At 41.0% G+C, this 19,432-nt stretch overlaps 1 protein-coding gene across 3 annotated transcripts; it reads right to left on the bottom strand.

Annotated features, from left to right (window-relative positions):
* Positions 1 to 10: 10 nt before the first annotated feature.
* Positions 11 to 7,708, bottom strand: MAPK7 (mitogen-activated protein kinase 7). Of its 3 annotated transcripts, none has more exons than XM_074281721.1 (7): positions 7,570 to 7,708; positions 6,750 to 7,005; positions 5,445 to 5,610; positions 3,991 to 5,069; positions 3,277 to 3,845; positions 2,836 to 2,969; positions 11 to 503 (listed from the first exon to the last, which is right to left on the bottom strand). In XM_074281721.1, the coding sequence occupies exons 2-7, from the start codon at positions 6,985 to 6,987 to the stop codon at positions 350 to 352; spliced, it is 2,340 nt and encodes a 779-aa protein (XP_074137822.1). In that variant the 5' UTR covers positions 6,988 to 7,005; positions 7,570 to 7,708; the 3' UTR covers positions 11 to 349. The 3 variants fall into 3 exon arrangements, with proteins under 3 accessions (XP_074137822.1, XP_074137821.1, XP_074137823.1); XM_074281720.1 differs by lacking the exon at positions 7,570 to 7,708 and adding an exon at positions 7,324 to 7,559; XM_074281722.1 differs by lacking the exon at positions 7,570 to 7,708 and adding an exon at positions 7,302 to 7,343.
* Between the last annotated feature and the right edge of the window lie 11,724 nt (positions 7,709 to 19,432).

The raw sequence follows: 19,432 nt of genomic DNA, 5'->3' as shown, positions 1-19,432 counted from the left end.
GAGACAGAAGTAAGGATCATCTTATATTTCACTGTTCCCACAACAATAGGAATATAAAAACAAACAAACAATTCAATACTGGAAGTGGCAGCTCTGAGAGGTGATAGGGAACAGAATTTCCTGAAGACCTCTTAATTTCCCCAGAGTTTTATAGATACTGAGGTTTCCACCTAAGGTTGCAGGGTGAATTTGAGATGAACCTGAAGAATACATTGATGCTCTTATTCTCCCGATCAAAACATGGATTCTCAGTCTTTTGAAGCTTCCTTTCTAGACCTTGTCTTTGACCTAAAATGAAGAATCTAGTTCCCCTGTCCCCAGTTTGAGCCTGGTTTGTAATATCTTGTCCTCAAGGCTCCTGAAGGTCAGGGAGATCAGCCAGCAGCATAGGAGAGTCCATCTGGATCTCACGTTGTAGAGACTCGATATCAGCTGGATTCATCCCATGCCCTTCTAACCAATCAGTAAGCAGAGAGGCTGATAGTGGGGCTGAGTCAGTTTGGCTACAGGAAGAGAAAAGAACAGAGAAGGGAAAAGAACGTTAATTAATCAGCAAGGTCAAATTGTATCCCATGACTTAAGAGTAAGGGTCCTTAACCTGGGATCAGTGAACATTTTTTTTTTTTACATGTTGATAATTATCAATATAATTGGTTTCCTTTGTAACATATTTTTACTTTATGTACAAACAGTTCTCACTGATGGAGGTAGATTGTTCCATAGATCTCTATGTAAATTGATTTTTAGGTAATGTGAATTTGCCCCAGCCACCCAAATCACTTAACCTACATAACAAAGAAATACATAAATACCTTTACAAATGTCATAAAATGAATACATATTAAATACTGCACCAAGATAATAAACAGAATTATGAAATGAAAGGTAAAGATCATAAAGTATGCACAGAATTATACTGTAAAATTAACATAACTATTCAGTCTGCTGCTCCTTCCCTACCCACTGCACTTAGCTTTATCACTAGTGGCTGTTCAACCTTTTTTATGAAGCTATCAAGATATTTGAATAGTGGATCTCTTTATTTCCTTGTATACTGACAATAGTCAAGTACTATTCTCTTCAACAGGTCTTTGAACTTTTAAAAATCTTGACGTATCTTTTCAATATAAGAAAAAAATTCACTCAAATAATGAAATGTTTCTGCCAACAAATTCAGTTGGCAATTGGCAACAGGTTAGACTTCTTTTCTTCTATAATAGTTGCAGCTAGTAGCTCAATCATATTCTCAATTGACAGTTCTCCATGAAACTCAACAAACAGGAATGCCCAACTCCTTATCATATACATCCACTTCTAGCTCCAATTCTTGTGCTTATTTTATAATCCTATTTCTCACTTCTTCAAATTCACAAAAATCAGGAAATGAATTATAGTCACGCTTTTTCCAAACTCTCTTCATACATATTTCTGTTATATCTTACCTGCAATATTCATGCAATAATAAATATTATAGGACTCCCAGAAATCTCTCCTTGTCAAATCCCAATCCATATCCAAAGTTTTAATTGCTTGGGTAAAATTTAAATTTAAATCAATTAGATGGGAAGGATGACCTAGGGCATTATCCAAAATAAGGAGAATCTTGAAAGAAAGTATTGTTATCATTATATAACTTGACTTAGAGAATGAAACAGTATATAAACAATTATTCAAAGATGATAGGGATTATATTGTTTAGGTCTAGTGAAATAATGCACAGTTGATGTTGCTTAGCTAATTTCTCTTAATGTTCTGGGATATTCTGAGTAGTACACAAGAAGAGGTTTTAATTTGCAATTCCCAGATGTATTCAATCCAAGCATAAGAGTTACTCTATTTTTCAAAGTTCTATGCCTCAGCATCATTTTTCCTCCATCAAAATGTAGGTTCAAAATGGCATTCTTTGATAAAATAAACCAGTTTATGTATAATAAAGATTTGCTTCATGCAAGTAGAGTCTTCATTCATTATTTTTTGCAAGAGCTTTGGGACCTTCTTTGCTTCTTCAGTATCTGCACTAGCAGCTACTTCTGACACATGAACATTATGAAATTCTACAATTGTGCAAACAAGCCACTACTTACTGCAAATGCCTATGATCCTTCAGGTTACTTTACCTTTAAATCTTCAAAAAAGCATCTAGTCTTAGCATGAATTTTTATTGAGTCTGGTCTTCTATCCACAGTTAAATTTCTCCATTTCTAGAATAGCACCTTCTTTTTGTTTTGATAGACATGTCAACTTAATGCAAAGCACCTTTTTTGTGTTCCTTTATTGGAAAGCAGCTTTAACAATGATGTTCACACACACACACTGCATGACTAAGTTCATATGCTATTGATGACAATTTTTGTCCCCTTTCATATTTTCTAGTTATTCTCATTCTATATCTATTGGCTTACATTTATAAGATGGCTCATTCTTTCCCTCAAGGGTATGTTTACTGCCAGCTGTGGGAAACATAGGGAGCATTGAGCATAGGCCTAAAGGCACAGTATCACTTAACTCTTGGCAGATTTAAGTCAGGAACTGACTTAAAGATGCTTCTCAGCTCCCCACTACAATTTATGTTGCCCATAACATACAGTATCTAATTGTACGGCATCTGTTTTGCATAGGGTATTTTTATAATTTTTGGAATGCAAATTTCTTTCAGAATTTTTATAAGTTGAATTTGTATAATATGAATATATATAAGGCAAGACCTAATTATATCGAAAACCTTATTCCAAAAAGGTGGTCTGTGCACAAAACAGATTAAGAATCTTTGCCACCAAGATTCCTTCTCTTAGCTTTGTTCCCTTCAATTCTCTCTTAAGCCACATCATCACTCACCTGTCATGAGATCCATCAGCCACACCCATATCAAAAGACTGATTGAGGAATTCTTCCAAATCAAAGCCAACTCCATACCCAGCACCACTGCCCTTCGGGGTTCCCGAGAAAACAGGGGGCAATAGATCATCCACCTGTGGAATGGGAGACAGAATGGTTATAATTCAGGTGGTTATTATAAACTATTCTCTTTTTAAGAGTAGTGTGAAGAGTACATGTCCATCTCTATTCCTGAACTAACTAGAATATATGAATCTCTATAGACATTCCCAGTGAATCTTCCTTTATCTTCACTGTAACTTTCCAAAAAACCCCAAAGGACCCCTAAATCCTACCTTTAAATTTATTCTCTTTCTACTAGGCTTAAATAACACTCAAGGTGTGACTTAGCTGCCATGGCCTTAACCAAGATACTTCCACGTACAAAATCTTTCTCCTCACCTGTGACTTAGATAGCTGTTGTGTCACCAGGTTCACATCCGGTGACTCTGAAGTGGGAGCCTGATGGGATCCCCCTAGATCTGATGGGGGTGGACCAGATGGAAAGTAAGGCAAGGTTCCTGTAGGGGGGGGACCAGGAAGGCTAGGAGGTAGAACCAATGATTGGGGGACTGGAAGAGGTGTAACTGGGGCCTGGAGGGCAGATGAAATAGTAGCTGGGAGTTGTGAGGGTCCAGTAAGTTGAGGGGCAGGTCCAGGAGGAGGAGCAGGAGGTGGCGGGGTAGGTGCTGCTGGTCCAGGGGGTGGAGCTGGAGGCTGGGCCATTCGAGTCCAACGTTCTAATAAGCTTCTGTCATTGTCACTCAACACCAGCCCAGCCAGGGGATCACCAGAGGGACCACCCCCTGCCAATACACCCCTTTCTTTGCGTTCTCTCTCCTTCTGTCTTTTCTCTCTCTCCTTGGCTCGCTCCTGCCGCCGCCTTCTCTTCTCTTCCCGCTCCCTCTGCCGCTCTTGAGCTGTAACTGGCTTCCGTGGTTCAGGGGCCTCCAGGGGTGCACTGGGACCATCTGCATGAGAGTAGGGGAAAAGATAAGGAGTTTGATGCACCTAGCTGTACCTAATACCACCACCAAATTCTGCAGCTGATTCTCCTGCCCCTTTGCTTATTTTTATTCAATCACCCTCCTTCTACCCATGCTTTCCTACTTTCACCTTTAAGCCGATTCCTTAGGGACTTGAGCAAGGCAGCCTTGAGAGCAGCTTTGGTATTGTCTGAGATGGCCCCTTCTTTTTTAGGTGGGGCTGGATCTCCAGTGGGTACAGAAGGCTGAGAGGAGGTCAAGTCTATGGTGTTGGATGTAGGTCCAGGGGGAGGTAGGGCTGGAGGTGGTGACTCCATGGCACAATCCGAACCAGGTCCTCGGGGACTGGGCATCTCAACATCAGGGCAACATTGTTCTCCAGCCACAGGCTGCAATATAGGCTGGAAACGGATCTGCTGGCGAATTCCCTCACGTCGGGCATGAAAGTCACCTATCTCAGCCACAATGGCCTCTTTGATTCGTTCACGAGTTAGGGCCTCCCGGTCAAAGGCAAAATCAAAAGGTGGGGCACAGTCTGGCTCATCATCAGGGTCATGGTACTTGGCTAAAAAGGGATGGCGCAAGGCAGCTGCAGCTGAGATTCGAGCACCAGGCTCAAAGCGCAGCATGGAGCCTAGAAGTGACAGTGCTTGCCTATCAGCCCCTGGGTATACTGTCTCCCAGGGCACTGGTTGGCGTGGAGGCAAACTCTGGATGTAGGCACGTACCCGCTCCGCTCCTACAGCCTGGATCACAGATGGTGATGGAGTCCCCAACACTGTCATGATCAGCTGAAGCTGATGGACATAGTTCTTGCCTGGAAAAAGCTGTCGTCGAGCGAGCATCTCTCCAAAGATGCATCCCACAGACCACAGGTCAATGGCCTGTGTGTACTCATGCAGGGAGAGCATGAGCTCAGGGGCACGGTACCAGCGTGTAGCAACATATTCTGTCATGAAGTACTGATGCTCAGCTGGAGAAGTACAAAGGCCCCGTGCCATGCCAAAGTCACCGATTTTCAGCTCACAGTTTTCATTCACCAGCAGGTTGGAGGGCTTGAGGTCACGATGGATCACCTGGGCTGAGTGCATATATTTAAGTCCTCTAAGTAGCTGGTATAAGAAGTAGCGTACATGCTCCAAGGTGAGTGGCTGGGAGGAGTGGATAATCTGGTGTAGGTCACTCTCCATCAAGTCCAGGACAACATAACTGAGATAGAGAGTAAAAAGACTTAGGCAGAACAGCACTTAGCTCCCCTTTCCCAATCCATCATTCTACCTCAGGCCTTATCCCCAGGATCTCTGATTCCCCCAAGAGCAACTGGCTATTTTCTCAATGGACTTGTAGTAGGATCTACATTAACTCTTCCTAGGACCATCAGGAACTTGTTTCCTTGGAAAATGCCTCACAGGCTATCATAGGAATCTCTCTCCTTCAACTATCATTTGTTGTGTTAAGGTGATCTGACAACCCGTACTCCATGAAACTCATCTATTCATTTATAACTCAGGTGCTACCATCCCACTTCAGGACACTACATTGACTCTACCCTCAAAAAGCCACACTACTGATTCTATTCCTTACACAGATTTGAATTCCCCATACGGCACAGTGGGCTTCAGAATGTCCTTGATGGCAATGATATTGTCATGCTTAAAGTGTTTAAGGATCTTCAGCTCCCTCAGGGTCCGCTTGGCATTGGTTACTACATCAAAAGCATTGGGGATCTTCTTGATGGCTACCTGCTGGCCTTGAGAGAAAAAAAAAAGAAAAATCAACTATACTGCTTTCAAATAAAGTCTGATTTATCTATAGAGAAGAGGCTAGAGTTTTCCAACAATATAACTCCATCCAGTGACTCAGCTTATCTCTGTTGAGTTACTAACTTTTTTTTCAGCCAGGTAGTACAACAGATTGAGCACTGAACCTGGAGTTAAAACCTCCTTTCAAATCCAGCCTTAAATACTTGTTAGCTGCCACCCTATGCAAGTCACATAATTCCTGCCTGCTTCAGTTTCTTCAACTGACAAAAATATCTACAAAAGGCTCAGCACAATGGCCAGCCCAGAACAGACGCTTAATAAGTGCTTGTCTTCTTCCTTCCTTCCTTTTCCTAGGTTCCCACTTTCTCCAGTGATTTACACCCTAGTGTAAGGGTTAGGAGGCTTGTTCCTGAGCTGCCATTTACTAGACATGATCTCCAGACAAGTCACATTTCTCTGGAAATCAACTTCCCACCTAGGGAAAGATATTTATATGTATATATACACATCATATTAGATATAAGTATGTGTGCATACACACATGTATATAGAAATATATGTATGCATTTGTATATACTACATAAACACACATATCTTACTTATTTCAAAGGAAATTGTGAAGAAAGAAATCTCGGAGAAGCAGAAAGAGCTAAATAAGTTGGCCAAGAATAAATCTGTGATTTCATTGGTCCATTCTACGAGCACTTACTACTCACAAAGCAGAGTAGGCATGGGGGGGAGGGGGATAGAGAAAGTACAGTAACAGATACAAAAGGATCCCCGGCTCTCCAGGACCTCACATTCTGAAAGTTAGAGTTCTCATAGAACTGTTGGGAGATTGAAGGTAGAGGAATCCCTCCCCAGGGATGAATGAATGAAGGAATGGATAGACGGACGGATAGACGGCAGGCTGGCCGGCGGAGGATGTTTGGGTAGACAGCTGGACAGGTGATGGATGACTGGGTGATTAGGTGGATGAGGGATGGGTGGACAGACCTGCTGGATTGGTGATGGATGGATGGATACATGGATAGGGGAATGGATAGATGGGCAGGTGGATGAATGGACGATGGGGGATGAGCAACTGGCCAAGGCGGCGCCGGGCGTCACAGGTAACAGAGCTCACCTGTGAGGCGGCGGCGGGCAGAAGAGACCACCCCATAGGCTCCGGTACCGATGGTCTCGATGATCTCGTATTCATCCCCCACCTCAAAAGTCACGTCGAAGGAGCGGGCTTTGAGCAGCGCCAGATTCTTGGCCACCACTGAGGCTGCGGGGTTGGGGGGCTCTGCCTTCCCGGCCTCAGGGCGACCCCCGGTGCCCCCTTCCTCATCGTCGTCCTCCTCCTTTCGGGGCTCGGCCATGGCGGCCGGGGGTCAGGGCTGAAGAGAAGCAGGGAAGATAAGAAGGGGGAGGCTGGGGCGGGGACGCCCCGGGTATCGGTCCAGAGCAGAGGTGGGGGTCGAGCCCGATGCGGAAGGGCGTTCTCCGGAGAGGGGCAAAATCATCAGGGACTGAGGGGAGGGAGCTCCCATAGGCTGCCCTCCCCACCTCCGGCTGCCCTCACGCGCGGTACAGGCCATCTCCACGCCCTCCCCTGGGACCTAAAATACCGAGCAGTCCCATATCGTCAAATAAAAGGGGAAAATGGAGGTGGGAAGGTGGGGAAAAGGTTCACCTGGGGTCACCCGCACACTTACTCACAGCAGCCGCCACCTCAAGGCTGCGCTCCTTCCCCACCCCCTCTGGCCACGCCCATTGCCTAAAACCCAATCGAAGACCTGTCCTCTCCAAGTCCCCTCCTACTCAGTTCGCTTTATCCTATCGGAGGCCGGCAGAGGAAAGGGAAGTGGGGCGGAGAACTTAGCTCCTGGAGCGGGCTGAGGGATCCGCCCAAGGGGTTCACGCAGCTTCGAATGGGCGCGCGCACCCCCAAGACTACCCACCTCAGAGATCTGCACGAGCTGCTCTGGGCCCACGAATGAGAAACGTCTCAGGAAGATGTAGCTCGAGCTTCTAACAGCCAATCAGAGCTTGTTCTTGGGGCCAGAGAAAAGGGAAGGTTGAGGAGGAGGGAAATTGAACAATGTGGTCAGTCTGTCAATCACAGTCCTGGAGACTGGAGCCGCTGGGAAGACGCGACGCAAAGCTAAGCTAAGCCAATCACAAACTGCTCCCAGAGGCGGATGGGCGGGGCATTAAGGAAGGACCCAAGGGGCGCTCAATCCGTTTCCTTAGTTACAGTTAAGAAGCCCCGCCTCCTGCTTCTTGTGGACCTATCAGAACCTCTGCTTTGCGCAGCCACTCAACGAGAGTTGGAGAGCTTGGGGGCGGGGCGAAAGTGAATGAAAAAGCCCGGCTAGTTGTGGAATTAGGAAGAAAGAGGAAAGGAGTCGGGCAGGAAGGGAGTAGGCGTGAATGGAGAAGGGAAAGGAAGGGAAGGGTGAGCTTGTTTTTCCGCCTGAGCTTGCGCATGCTCTGAGTTGCTCGAATTCTCAGCAGCTGGAGTGGTGCTTGCAGTGTGCTGCGCGGAGAGGGGTTTTTTTAGTAGAGTGGTTCGCAGTGAAGGTTCAGATCGGAACCAGGGTTCTGGAGTTGAGTTCGTCCTGGACCATTTCTTCTGTTTCAACTTCTCCCTAATATGAGATGCTAATTGCTAATTATGTGAGAAATGAAATGGGAGAATATTGGTGGCTGGCCCAGTCCATAGAGGATCATTCGATCTAGATCCATCATTTTACAGAGGAAGCCCCAAGACAACGTGTGACAGTCGCATAACTGCATTAGAACGTAGATCTATTTGACTCTCAGATCAACGCCATGGGAGGTACAGCACGTTTCTCTCTCTGTACTTCCGTAGTGTACGGGTGCGTTAGCATCAGTAACAGTGTGTGATAGCTGAGATAGGCATCCAAAAGGCAGTGGTGTAGCCCGCAGCCTCCCGAATGTGGGCGGGATGGAAAACCTAAATAAGAATAGTTTCTCTCAGTCTTAAATATTTCTCCTTTCCCTGAAGTTGTTAGTGGGCTCCTCTGTTAGCATTGGGATTCTTGCTCGTAGTGAAAGAGGGTATTTCTTAAGGGGCCTGGGAAATTAGCTTAGGAATATAAAGCATTTGTTTAGGCATTGATTTAGAACAGGGGTCCTCAAACTACGGCCGGCCTGCTGAGGACATTTATGTGGCCCACCCGGTTATGGCAAAATCAGACCGGAAGTGATGTTGAAGCACACTTCCAGTGCTGGGCTGAGAGGGCGGAGACAGTGTGAGGCGCTCCCACTGTCTGAGGCCCCCTATTTAAAAAGTTTGAGGACCACTGATTTAGAAGGTAAATTCTCTTGGGGAAGAAAAAGAGAGCAATTACCCCAAGAATAAGATATTTGGTATATCAAGGAAATTCCCCTCGGTACATTTGAATTTTTCTTTCCTTCCAAGGAACCGAAAGGAAGCAAATTCTGTGAGTGGGGGAACAGAAATATAATGGGCATTTTTTTTTTTTTGAAACTTTATCCATGAAAGCCTTGGGAGTAGAGAAAGAGGCAGTTATAAGAAGGTAGATACCCTAGAGCCCAGCTTCTTAAAACTGCAGTTCATCATCCCATATGAGGTCTTGTAACAGACTGTAGGGATTAGGAAGTTATTATTTATTATCAGTAAATGTTTGATTTGTAAACCTGTTTTGTATACCTTTATCCCCAGAATTATGTAAAAATTTCCAAGGCAAAAAAAAAAAAGCCCTTCCCTAGATCAGGACATTTAGGATTATAGCTCCTTGGGTGGGGCAAAAGGATATATTCTTTGGAGGAAAGAAACGAATGTAGAGTCAAGTAGAGAGCTAGCTATTAGCTCATTTTTAACTGATCTGGCATTTAGTGAGAAAAGAAAGAGAGGGAAAGACCTAGATTCTGAATCTAACTAATGTCAATAGACAGATCCTACACATACCAAAATAAATACAAGTGGGTCCTCCATGGTGACCTCTCCCAAATGTCCTTCATTTCCCCAAATTCCTTTACCTATTAAAATCTTGTCATTATATGTCTTGTCTTTTCATTAGACTGTCAGATATACTGCTCTGACCCCCCACTTTCCCTCTCTCCATCGGATATGTATAACCTGAAGAGGGAGTAGAGAAGAAGTTGAATTGACTGGCAGTGTCCTTCATAAATTCTTTAAAGAGAGGTAGATTTTGAAAGAAGATTCTGAAGGGTATGAGGGTTTCAAGAAGGAAAATAAAAGATGCCAGAAAATCCAGGAAAAGAGGAAAAATCACATGATTGAAGAAGAGAGCAAGACTGTAAGAAATGACCAGCAGGAGGAATACAGAGAGGCTTGGAGAGACTTACATCAACTGATGCTGAGTGAAATGAGCAGAACCAGGAGATCGCTGTACAATTCAACGCTGTATGAAGAGGTATTCTGATGGAAGTGGATATCTTCAACATAAAGAAGATTCAACTCACTTCCAGTTGATCAATGATGGACAGAATCAGCTACACCCAGAGAAGGAACACTGGGAAGTGAATGTAAACTGTTTGTACTACTGTCTTTCTACCCAGGTTACTTATACCTTCGGAATCTAATACTTAATGTGCAACAAGAAATTCGGTTCTGCACACATATATTGTATCTAGGATATGCTGTAACACATTTAACATATATGGGATTGCCTGTCACCTAGGGGAGGGAGTAGAGGGAGGGAGGGGAAAATTTAAGAAGTGAATACAAGGCATAGTGTAAAAAAATTACCCATGCATATGTACTGTCAAAAAAAAATTATAAAATTAATTTTTAAAAAATAGGACAAAAAAAAACCACTATAAAAAAAAAAGGGGGAGCAAGAGATGTAACAAACTTTGAAAGAACCTTTGAGTACATTTTGGGGGGGTTATAGGGGGAACCCTGAAACTGTCCTCCCTGATTATGGGGGGAAGCCATAGGGATGAACTCTTAGAAACTCCTCTGGGAGAGGCCCGCCTCTGGGACAAGATAAAGTGGTTTCATTCTGTTATCTTGGTGGTGACTAGCTGCACCCTCTATTGAGTTGAAAATTAGTCCAGGACTACTCCTACTTAGCTTGAACTTGTGGTCTCATTCAACTGAAAATCTAGGCCTGGGGGCAGTGACAACATTGAAGGAATCTCATTCAATTGAAACCCCAGTCTCAGATCTCTTATTAAAAAGGCAATTTTAAACTCATTTTCTTGCAGAACGTCAGAAGCAGGATTATGCCTAGTCAAGTAACCTCTCTCCTTGGCATAGCTGCCTGCCAGGACTCCTGCCCGCTGTGAAGAGACCCTCTTCTCAGTAAACCTTTTGTTATTTTTCTGCCAGAACTTTGTCACTGAGGAAGTCAGTCTTCCTAGCAAAGCTGACTCCTCAATGCCAATAAAACTTCCCTTTGCTGTTCAAACTTTTCAGGTACGTGAATTCTCTTCACGTTCTTTACAAGTCCGATCAAAGAAGGGGATTTTCACAACTCTTTGCACTGTCACTAACCACATCAGATTGAGGTTCTGAGTAAGATATGGAGTGGACTGAGCTTGGCATTCAGCAGCAGAAACTGATTCCAGAAGATCTTGAACGTTTTCTTAAGTTTAGCACTAGGATGGTAGATGCATGCATAGAAAGAAAAAAGATGATAACAAATGTTGGGCAGTGAAATCAGCAAGATGTAGCAACTGTATGGATATGGTGGATGAGGAAAAAGGAACAAGGATGATTTTTGTGTTTATGTAACTCAACCAAAAGGATTGTAGTTTCTCTAGAATGCAAGGGGTTTAGTGAAAAGACAAATGGTTCTATTTTGGACTGCAAGAAAGACATATTCAGTACATACTTGATGAAATGTAATTACAACACAGAAAAATTGATGCTGGATATAGAGATTTGGGGATTATTTGTAGAGATATTATAAGCCTAAGGAAACCAGAGAAGTATCAAAAAGAAAAAAAAGTAAAATCTTAGTGAATACCACACTAAGGGAGAAGGACATTTATGTGAGGGACCTCACATTGGATGACTTCTGTCTTCTCAGTAAATAATGAGCACATCTGAGTTAAAGAGATGTGAGGGAGGCATTATACACTTTTTGAGAAGAGAAGAAAAGGTTCGGAAAAACCATTGAGAGTCAGATGGGCAATGAAGAAAAAATAAGTTTTTCCTGTAACAATGAAGTACCCAGTTGAAATGAGATAATATTCATTAATAGTTGAACAGGTCCCCACAATAACATGACTTCCTTTAATAATTTAGGAGAAAGAGCACAGAACTTATTCAAATTTGAAGATTATCTGGACAAGAATGATGATTGGAGGAGAGAATCAAGGATCAAAGACAGATATATAGTTATATATAACTATATGGTCAAGACTGAAGAAAGGAAAGTCAGGGCAAAGCAGAGATGATAATCTGTTAGAATAGGGAGAAATAGAGGAACTGAAGGTCACAGTGAGGACAGAAAATTGATTTAAGAGTGCATCAATGGAAAACATGGAAGAGCTTGTTTATGGTCATAAAAGGAAATTTCAAAGTATAAGATCATAAAATTGGAATAATTCTTGATAATGATGAAGTCTAATGTATAACTATTCCTGGGTGGCTAAGATAGAATAAGCCATAATAAGTCATGGGACTTGAAGAGGTTGATAAATTGGAAGTCAGAGCATTAACAGAGACATCAGTCCCAAAATATAAAACTAAGGATTGGATTAGAAAGCCTAGGTGCTGTCTTAGATACAAAACTCCTTTAAAAGAGAGGGAGATCAACCTTGAAGCCAGTAGACTAGCATCAAGGATCTCACTCAGATAATGTAGATTGAATGAGTTCAAGGAAGAAAGGGATGGGGATAGAGAAATTATCTGGAAATATTGATGGAGAGCAAGAGATATGCCTACTGCTACTTTTGGCCCATATGTGATCATAGGATCATAGAGTTAAACCTAGAAGAGCTTTAGGTCATTGAGACTAACCTCATTTTAGTAATGAGAAAAATCATTCAAGTTTAGTGCCTTGCCAGGGTCTCACAACTAGTAAGTATCTGAGAGAGAATTCAGATTTAGGAGTTACTGGCTTCAAATCCAGTACCCTATAACTTCCTGTCATGCTGATTTATATTTGAAATTTAAAGGCAAACTGAAAGACAATGGGCTGAGCTTGATCAATATATTAGTTTGGCTAGAAATAACCAATAGAATGGGTCAATGACTTCTCTCAATGATCAAAGTCCAAGAGGTAAAACTTATTAGCCTTTATACAGTTTTGGAAAGTATGAGAGAACAAAGAATGGAGTTGGGTAGGAGGGGAAAACAATGTGATTGCTTTCAGATTATTTTACAAGCTTATAGATTGCTTACATGGGAATGGAGACAACATGATTGTTTGGAAATTGGGAATAAGGAGCTAGCTACAACTTCCTTTTTCCATTCTGTAACTAAGAATCATTGCTTGAATTGTTTGAATCTACATTCAAGGTTGGAGATAGTAGCCTGGACTTCTTTGGATACCAAACTAGACATCCTTGAAGGATAGCTTGGTGATAGGAAGATACAAGACCATCCTCCCTAATGTCTACCTGCACCCCTTAATAGTAATGGATTTCTTTGACACAAAAATAGTACAGTGATTAACAAGTGAATTGGATTTCTAAACTTTAGTCATTATAAAACAGCTGAATTTCTTAACTAAGTTCAGAATCTAAAGAATCTTGACTTAGGGAGTTGCAGGACAAAAACAATTAATTGTAAATAGGATCAATTTGAGAAAAAAAAAAACAGAATCTGATAAATTCAAACCCAAATTACTTTGTCTCCCAGTATTTCTGCACTGTATAATTCCTGATAATTCCACATCTGTCTCCTCTGCAAAGATGCAAGCCTAGCCCTACCCCCATCTGCCATCTGGTGGCCCAGATATAACACAGCACTCTTGGACTGAGCTCTGCAGCATCTTCTGGACAAAGGGCACAGTATCTGATGGAGACCTACTTTTTCAGGGAGTGGTACACAGCAGGCATTGGACAGCTGTAAAAGAATGGAATAGAACAACAAAGAATAGCACAGGTCTGGACTTGGGGCACCCATTTTTTTGAGTATAAAGCCTAACGTTGGAAATGTAAGGGGTCTGATACTCTGAGCAACTCCCTTTGGTCTCCACCAGTGAGGTCCTTAACATAAGCCAGTTGTCATGGGGGCATAACCAGCAATCTGAAATGACTACCTGGAGCCTCCTCCTTTATTTGCTTGAGGAATAAGGAAGCCCATTCTCTTTCTGTTGCAAGTTGTCTATAATTAGTTTTTGGAGATCATACAACTCAGTCCCTCCTGATTCAGACTATAGTACAGAGGTAAATGACACTGCTAATTGGACATTTTTATATTTCACCCTGGCTTAGCACTATATATTCCAATAGCCAAGTTTGGGTCAGTCTTACAATGGCTGCTTTCTGATGTAGAAACTTCCCTTGCTGCTAGCCTATTCCTACTGATGCTGAACCATAATTAACTGCTCCAGTGGACCCTGGGCTCAGAGAACTTCAGCTTCTATGCCTATTCTCATAGCCCTTTTGAATTCACAAACTTACTTACACAAGGAAAAGAAACAGAAAAGAAGGGAAGTCCAATACCAACCTCATATTTGCATAGGCTGGATATGTGATCATGGTCACATGGAAACCAAGGGCAATCTTTTCCTTACTTGATACTTTATATGCAGTTCAAAAACAATTCTCTAAAGAAGGAAAACAAGAGAGCTGGAGAGGCAGGTCAATCATTTTTGTTAGTCCACTGAATTATCAGCTCCTCTAGCTCAGCAGACAATTAGAGAACTCCTAATGTCTGAGATTAAGCTTGTTAGCCCTGAGTCATAGATGGCCAGAAGCCATCTTCAGAATTCCTTTGTGGTCAAACAGAAGCAAATAGAGAATCTCTGTGAATATTCTGTAAAGTCCAAGTTACATTAGCATTCAAGGTCCTCCTAGATCTGACTTTTATTTATTCAATGCTATTTCTCACTATTCTCCAGTGTTTAGCTCATTGCTTGTAAGATGCAGAAGAACAGAGACCTGCTGCATGTTCAGAGACCTCAGTAAAATTCAGATGTTCGCAGTGACAGTGGCGAAAAGGGCTGCCACAAACATTTTTGCACATGTGGGTCCCTTTCCCTTCTTTAAGATCTCTTTGGGATAGAAGACCAGTAGAAACACTGCTGGGTCAAAAGATATACACAGTTTGATAACTTTTTAAGCATAGTTCCAATTTGCTCTCCAGAATGGTTGGATTTGTTCACAGTTCCAACAACAATGTATCAGTGTCCCAATTTTCCCACATCCCCTCCAACATTCGTTATTATCATCTAAGCCAATCTGAGAGGTGCTGTGGTATCTCAGGGTTGTCTTAATTTGCATTTCTCTGATCAATAATGATTTGGAACACCTTTTCATATGACTAGATATAGTTTCAATTTCTTCATCTGAAAATTATCTGTTCATATCCTTTGACCATTTATCAATTGGAGAATGGCTTGATTTCTTATAAATTTGAGTCAATTCTCCATCTATTTTAGAAATGAGGCCTTTATCAGATCCTTTGGATGTAAAAATATTTTCCCAGTTTATTGCTTCCCTTCTAATCTTGTCTGTATTAGTTTGGTTTGTACAAAAACTTTTTAACTTAATATAATCAAAATTATCTATTTTGTGATCAATAATGATCTCTAGTTCTTCTTTGATCTCAAATTCCTTTCTCCTCCAAATTCCTCATCTGAAAGATAAACTGTCCTATGTTCTTCTAATTTATTTATACTATCATTCTTTATGTCTAGATTATGAACCCATTTTGACCTTATCTTGGTATACAGTGTTAAGTGTAAGTCAATGCCTAGTTTCTGCCATACTAGTTTCCAATTTTCCCAGCAGTTTTTGTCAAACAGTGAAGGTGGTGTCTTTAGCTTTGTCAAATACTAGGTTGCTATAGTTATTGACTATTTTGTCCTGTGAACTTAACCTATTCCACTGATCAACTAGTCTATTTCTTAGCCAGTACCAAGTGGTTTTGATGACCACTGCTTTATAATATAATTTAAAATCTGGTCCAGCCAGATCACCTTCATTTGATTTTTTTTCTCATTAGTTCCCTTAAAATTCTTGACCTTTTGTTCTTCCAAATGAATTTTGATGTTATTTTTTTCTAGGTCAGTAAAATAGTTTTTTGGGGAATTTGATTGGTATAGCACTAAATAAATAGATTAGTTTAGGTAGTATTGTCATCTTTATTATATTCTCTTGACCTGTGCAAGAACACTTGATATTTTTCCAGTTGTTTAGATCTGAATTTATTTGTGTGGAAAGTGTTTTGTAGTTTCGCTCATATAGTTCCTGACTTTCCCTTGGCAGATAGAATCCCAAATATTTTATACTATCAACAGTTATTTTAAATGGAATTTCTCTTTGTATCTCTTGCTGTTGGATTTTGTTAATGATTATAAAAATGCTGAGGATTTATGTGGATTTATTTTGTATCCTGCAACTTTGATAAAGTTGTAGATTATTTATAATAGCTTTTTTAGTTGATTCTTTGGAGTTCTCTAAGTATACCACTATATCATCTGCAAAGAGTGATTCCTTTCATCTCTTTCATCTTTTATTGCCAAAGGTAGCATTTCCAATACAATATTGAATAATAATGGTGATAGTGGGCAACCTTGTTTCACTCCTGATCTTATTGGTTATTATCTTAATGGTTCCAGTTTATCCCCATTACATATGATGCTTATTGATAGTCTGACAGTGATATTTGAAAGGATGGAATAAGGGAGGAATTGGGAGCAAGAAGATGAGTTAGAAGAAAAGCTATTAAAGTAGTCTAGGAAAGAGGAAATGAGGTACTAAAGTTATAGCAGTGAGAAAGCAAAGGAAAAAAGAATATGAGAAAAATAGTACGAAGAAAGAATCAACTGAACTTGAATAGAAATTGGAATAGCAGAATAAAAAGGAGAGTGGGAAGAGTCAAAGATGACTGAGATTTTGAGCAAAAATGACTGGAAGAAAGAAGGAGCATCTTATATCATCAACCCTCTGACTTTCAAATAGTTACCTATTTAGAATGAAAGGTCAGATTCTAATACAATACAGTCTTTTGCCTCATGTTCACACTACAGGTTTTTTCCCAAGGAGTATTGACTAGATCTCCACAACAAAAGATAAAAGATTTGAATCCCCTTCAAGCATTCAGATTAACAATAAACCAAACAGAATGGTTTTTAAATGCAGATTCATTCTGGAACCTTCTAACAGCCAAGACAACCCTCCAACCCTCTTTGATGGGTTTCACTCTCCCTAAACACCTAAATAACTATGTGTTTTTATGTTCTTTCTCTGAGATTAAGGCTCACCTTCAAGAGTTGAAAGAAAATGCTTGAACTAGCTAAAGCCAAGAAACTCACTGCTTCATTGAGCCTTCCTTCTCCCAAGAGTGCTCTAGATTTAATTGAAATCTCCTTGCAAGAAGAAAGTGTTCATGGCATCATCAATATTGTAGGTGATCAATTCTGATGAACATGACTCTTTCCAACAATGAGATGATTAATTCTAGTTCCAATGATCTTGTAAACAGAGAGCCATCTACACCCAGAGAGATCTGAATGTGGATCACAACATAACGTTCTCATTCTTTTTGTTGTTATTTACTTGCATTTTGTTTTCTTACTCATTTACTTTCCTTTTTGATCTGCTTTTTCTTGTGCAGCAAGAGAATTGTATAAATATGTTTACACATATTAGATTTAACACATTTTAACATGTATAACATTTTGGATTGCTTGCCATTTAGGGGGAGGGGTAGGGAAAAGGAGGGAAAAATCTGAAACACAAGACTATGCAAAGGTCAGTGTTGAAAATTATCTGTGCATATATTTTGAAAATAAAAAGCTTTTAAAAAAAAAAGAGAAAGAAAAAATGTTCAGCATTTATCTGCACAGATTAAGTAATTCACAGTACCAGTGAATAGAATGTTCTAGGTTGGCTCCTCCACACTGTGGTTCAATTCCTTGCTATTCTTCTATCCTGGCTCCCATTCAGTCCCCCCCCACAGCTGCTATTTCTCCACTGTTACTATACTGCTTCTTCTCCTGAGATAAGATGTTTCCTAGAAAGAGATAAATAGGCTCTCCTTCCAAGGAATTAATCTGAATCTGTGTAAAGTCCTTCCTCTCACTCCATGTCTCTCAACTTTGGTTCTATCCATCAATCTCTCTCTGGAGACCATGTCTAAAGGGTGGAGCTCAGGGTGGACTATGAGTAAATTAGTCATCCTAAATGTGATGTTAAAGGAGCAAGGGAAGAAAGCAGGGCCAGGTCAATTTGATGAGAGTTACAGAAGGGGGGAACCCCCTTTGGGTTGGCACAAAGATAGTCTCGTGATGGTGCAGAGTCCCCTGTAAAAGGAATTTACAGGCCAAAAAACCTAGATTGATAAAAAGGTTTATTGTAGGGATTTGGAAGTAAAATTAAAGGTGGAAAGACGCCAGGGCCAAAGGTAGTCGCTGGGAGGGCAGAAACCCTTACATGGCTGGAAAGATACCATGTTTGTGGGGAAGGCTCCTGCAAAGAGAGATTTCCAGTTTGACTCTTTTATACCTAAAGGGGCTTGTGGGTAGAGTCGAAGGCTCCTGGAGGATTTTCAGCCAGGGTCAGCATTGAATAGAATTCAATGGGTTTAAACTGTGGGGGTTGGGAAAACTCAAATTAGTTCAGATCTGGTGGGGGATGGAGAAAACCCACTGACTAGGATTTGTAAATCAAAGGTCAGCCATGGGGGCAGCTAGGTGGCGAAGTGGATAGAGCACCAAGCTTGAATTCAGGAGGACCAGAATTCAAATCTGGTCTCAGACACTTAACACTTCCTAGCTGTGTGACCCTGGGCAAGTCACTTAACCTCAGCCTCAGGGGAAAAAAAAAAAAAAAAGGTCAGCCATGGTGGGGGGAGGTTCTTAAAGGGACCTCAATCCCCATCAAATTCATAGTTTATTAAAGAACTAACCTTATGAAAGGAAATTAATGCTGCTTTAAGAGAAGGAAAAAGGGGGATTAGTTCTAAGTAAAACAAATTTAAGGATATGCAAAAATATCTACAACTTCTTAAGAGATGACAAAGAATGGGAATGTGAGAAGTGCCTACAAATTGGGGAACAGTTAAACATATTATAGTATGTAATACTATTGTGCTAAACTCTTTGAACTCTTATCAACATAATGAACAATTAGGATTCCAGAAGATTAATGATGAACCACAATGCTCATCATCTGTTAAAGAGGTAAAGGTTCCAGCTTGCAGAATGAGACAAATATTTTTGGACATAGCCAATGTGAACATTTGTATTGGTTGACTATATGTGTTTGCAGTGGTTGGTTTTCTCGTGTTCTCAATTTCAGAAAGAGATTGGGGCAAGATTGGAATGGAAGGTTGAGAAAGTAAATCTTTCTGATTAAACAAAAATGTGTGTGTGTGTGTGTGTTTATGGAGACAAGGGAAATTCATAAGGGTCTTACCAGTGGTTATACCTAGCACAGAAATATAAAGATTGGACTGGAACCCCTATTCCATTGTAATTAAAGCCCAAATTAGGTAATGATTAGGTTTAGAGTGGTCTAGATTCCTGGTGGTCTAGAGGTTAGTGACTATAAGATAGTTATTAAGAATCCCCTTTAAATTGGTCGCAGGTTTTAGGAGTGAAAGAATTCACTCATTCCCGAATATTAGTTGCAAAATGAAAATTTATTGTTAGATAGAAATCAGTTTAAGCAGAGACTGATTTC

Source organism: Sminthopsis crassicaudata, chromosome 1 (genome assembly GCF_048593235.1).
Source record: "Sminthopsis crassicaudata isolate SCR6 chromosome 1, ASM4859323v1, whole genome shotgun sequence".
In the NCBI taxonomy this organism is placed as follows: Eukaryota; Metazoa; Chordata; class Mammalia; order Dasyuromorphia; family Dasyuridae; genus Sminthopsis; species Sminthopsis crassicaudata.
This window is presented reverse-complemented; position numbering and strand designations above follow the sequence as displayed.

What these genes read in the sequence shown, in the direction of transcription:
- MAPK7 (XM_074281721.1), bottom strand. Translation starts at nt 6,987, where the DNA reads ATGGCCGAGCCCCGAAAGGAGGAGGACGACGATGAGGAAGGGGGCACC. An exon ending in TGCCCGCCGCCGCCTCACAG is followed by an intron (nt 5,611 to 6,749) that starts GTGAGCTCTGTT and finishes TTTTCTCTCAAG; the next exon opens with GCCAGCAGGTAGCCATCAAG. An exon ending in GCTGATGGATCTCATGACAG is followed by an intron (nt 504 to 2,835) that starts GTGAGTGATGAT and finishes CTCTTCCTGTAG; the next exon opens with CCAAACTGACTCAGCCCCAC.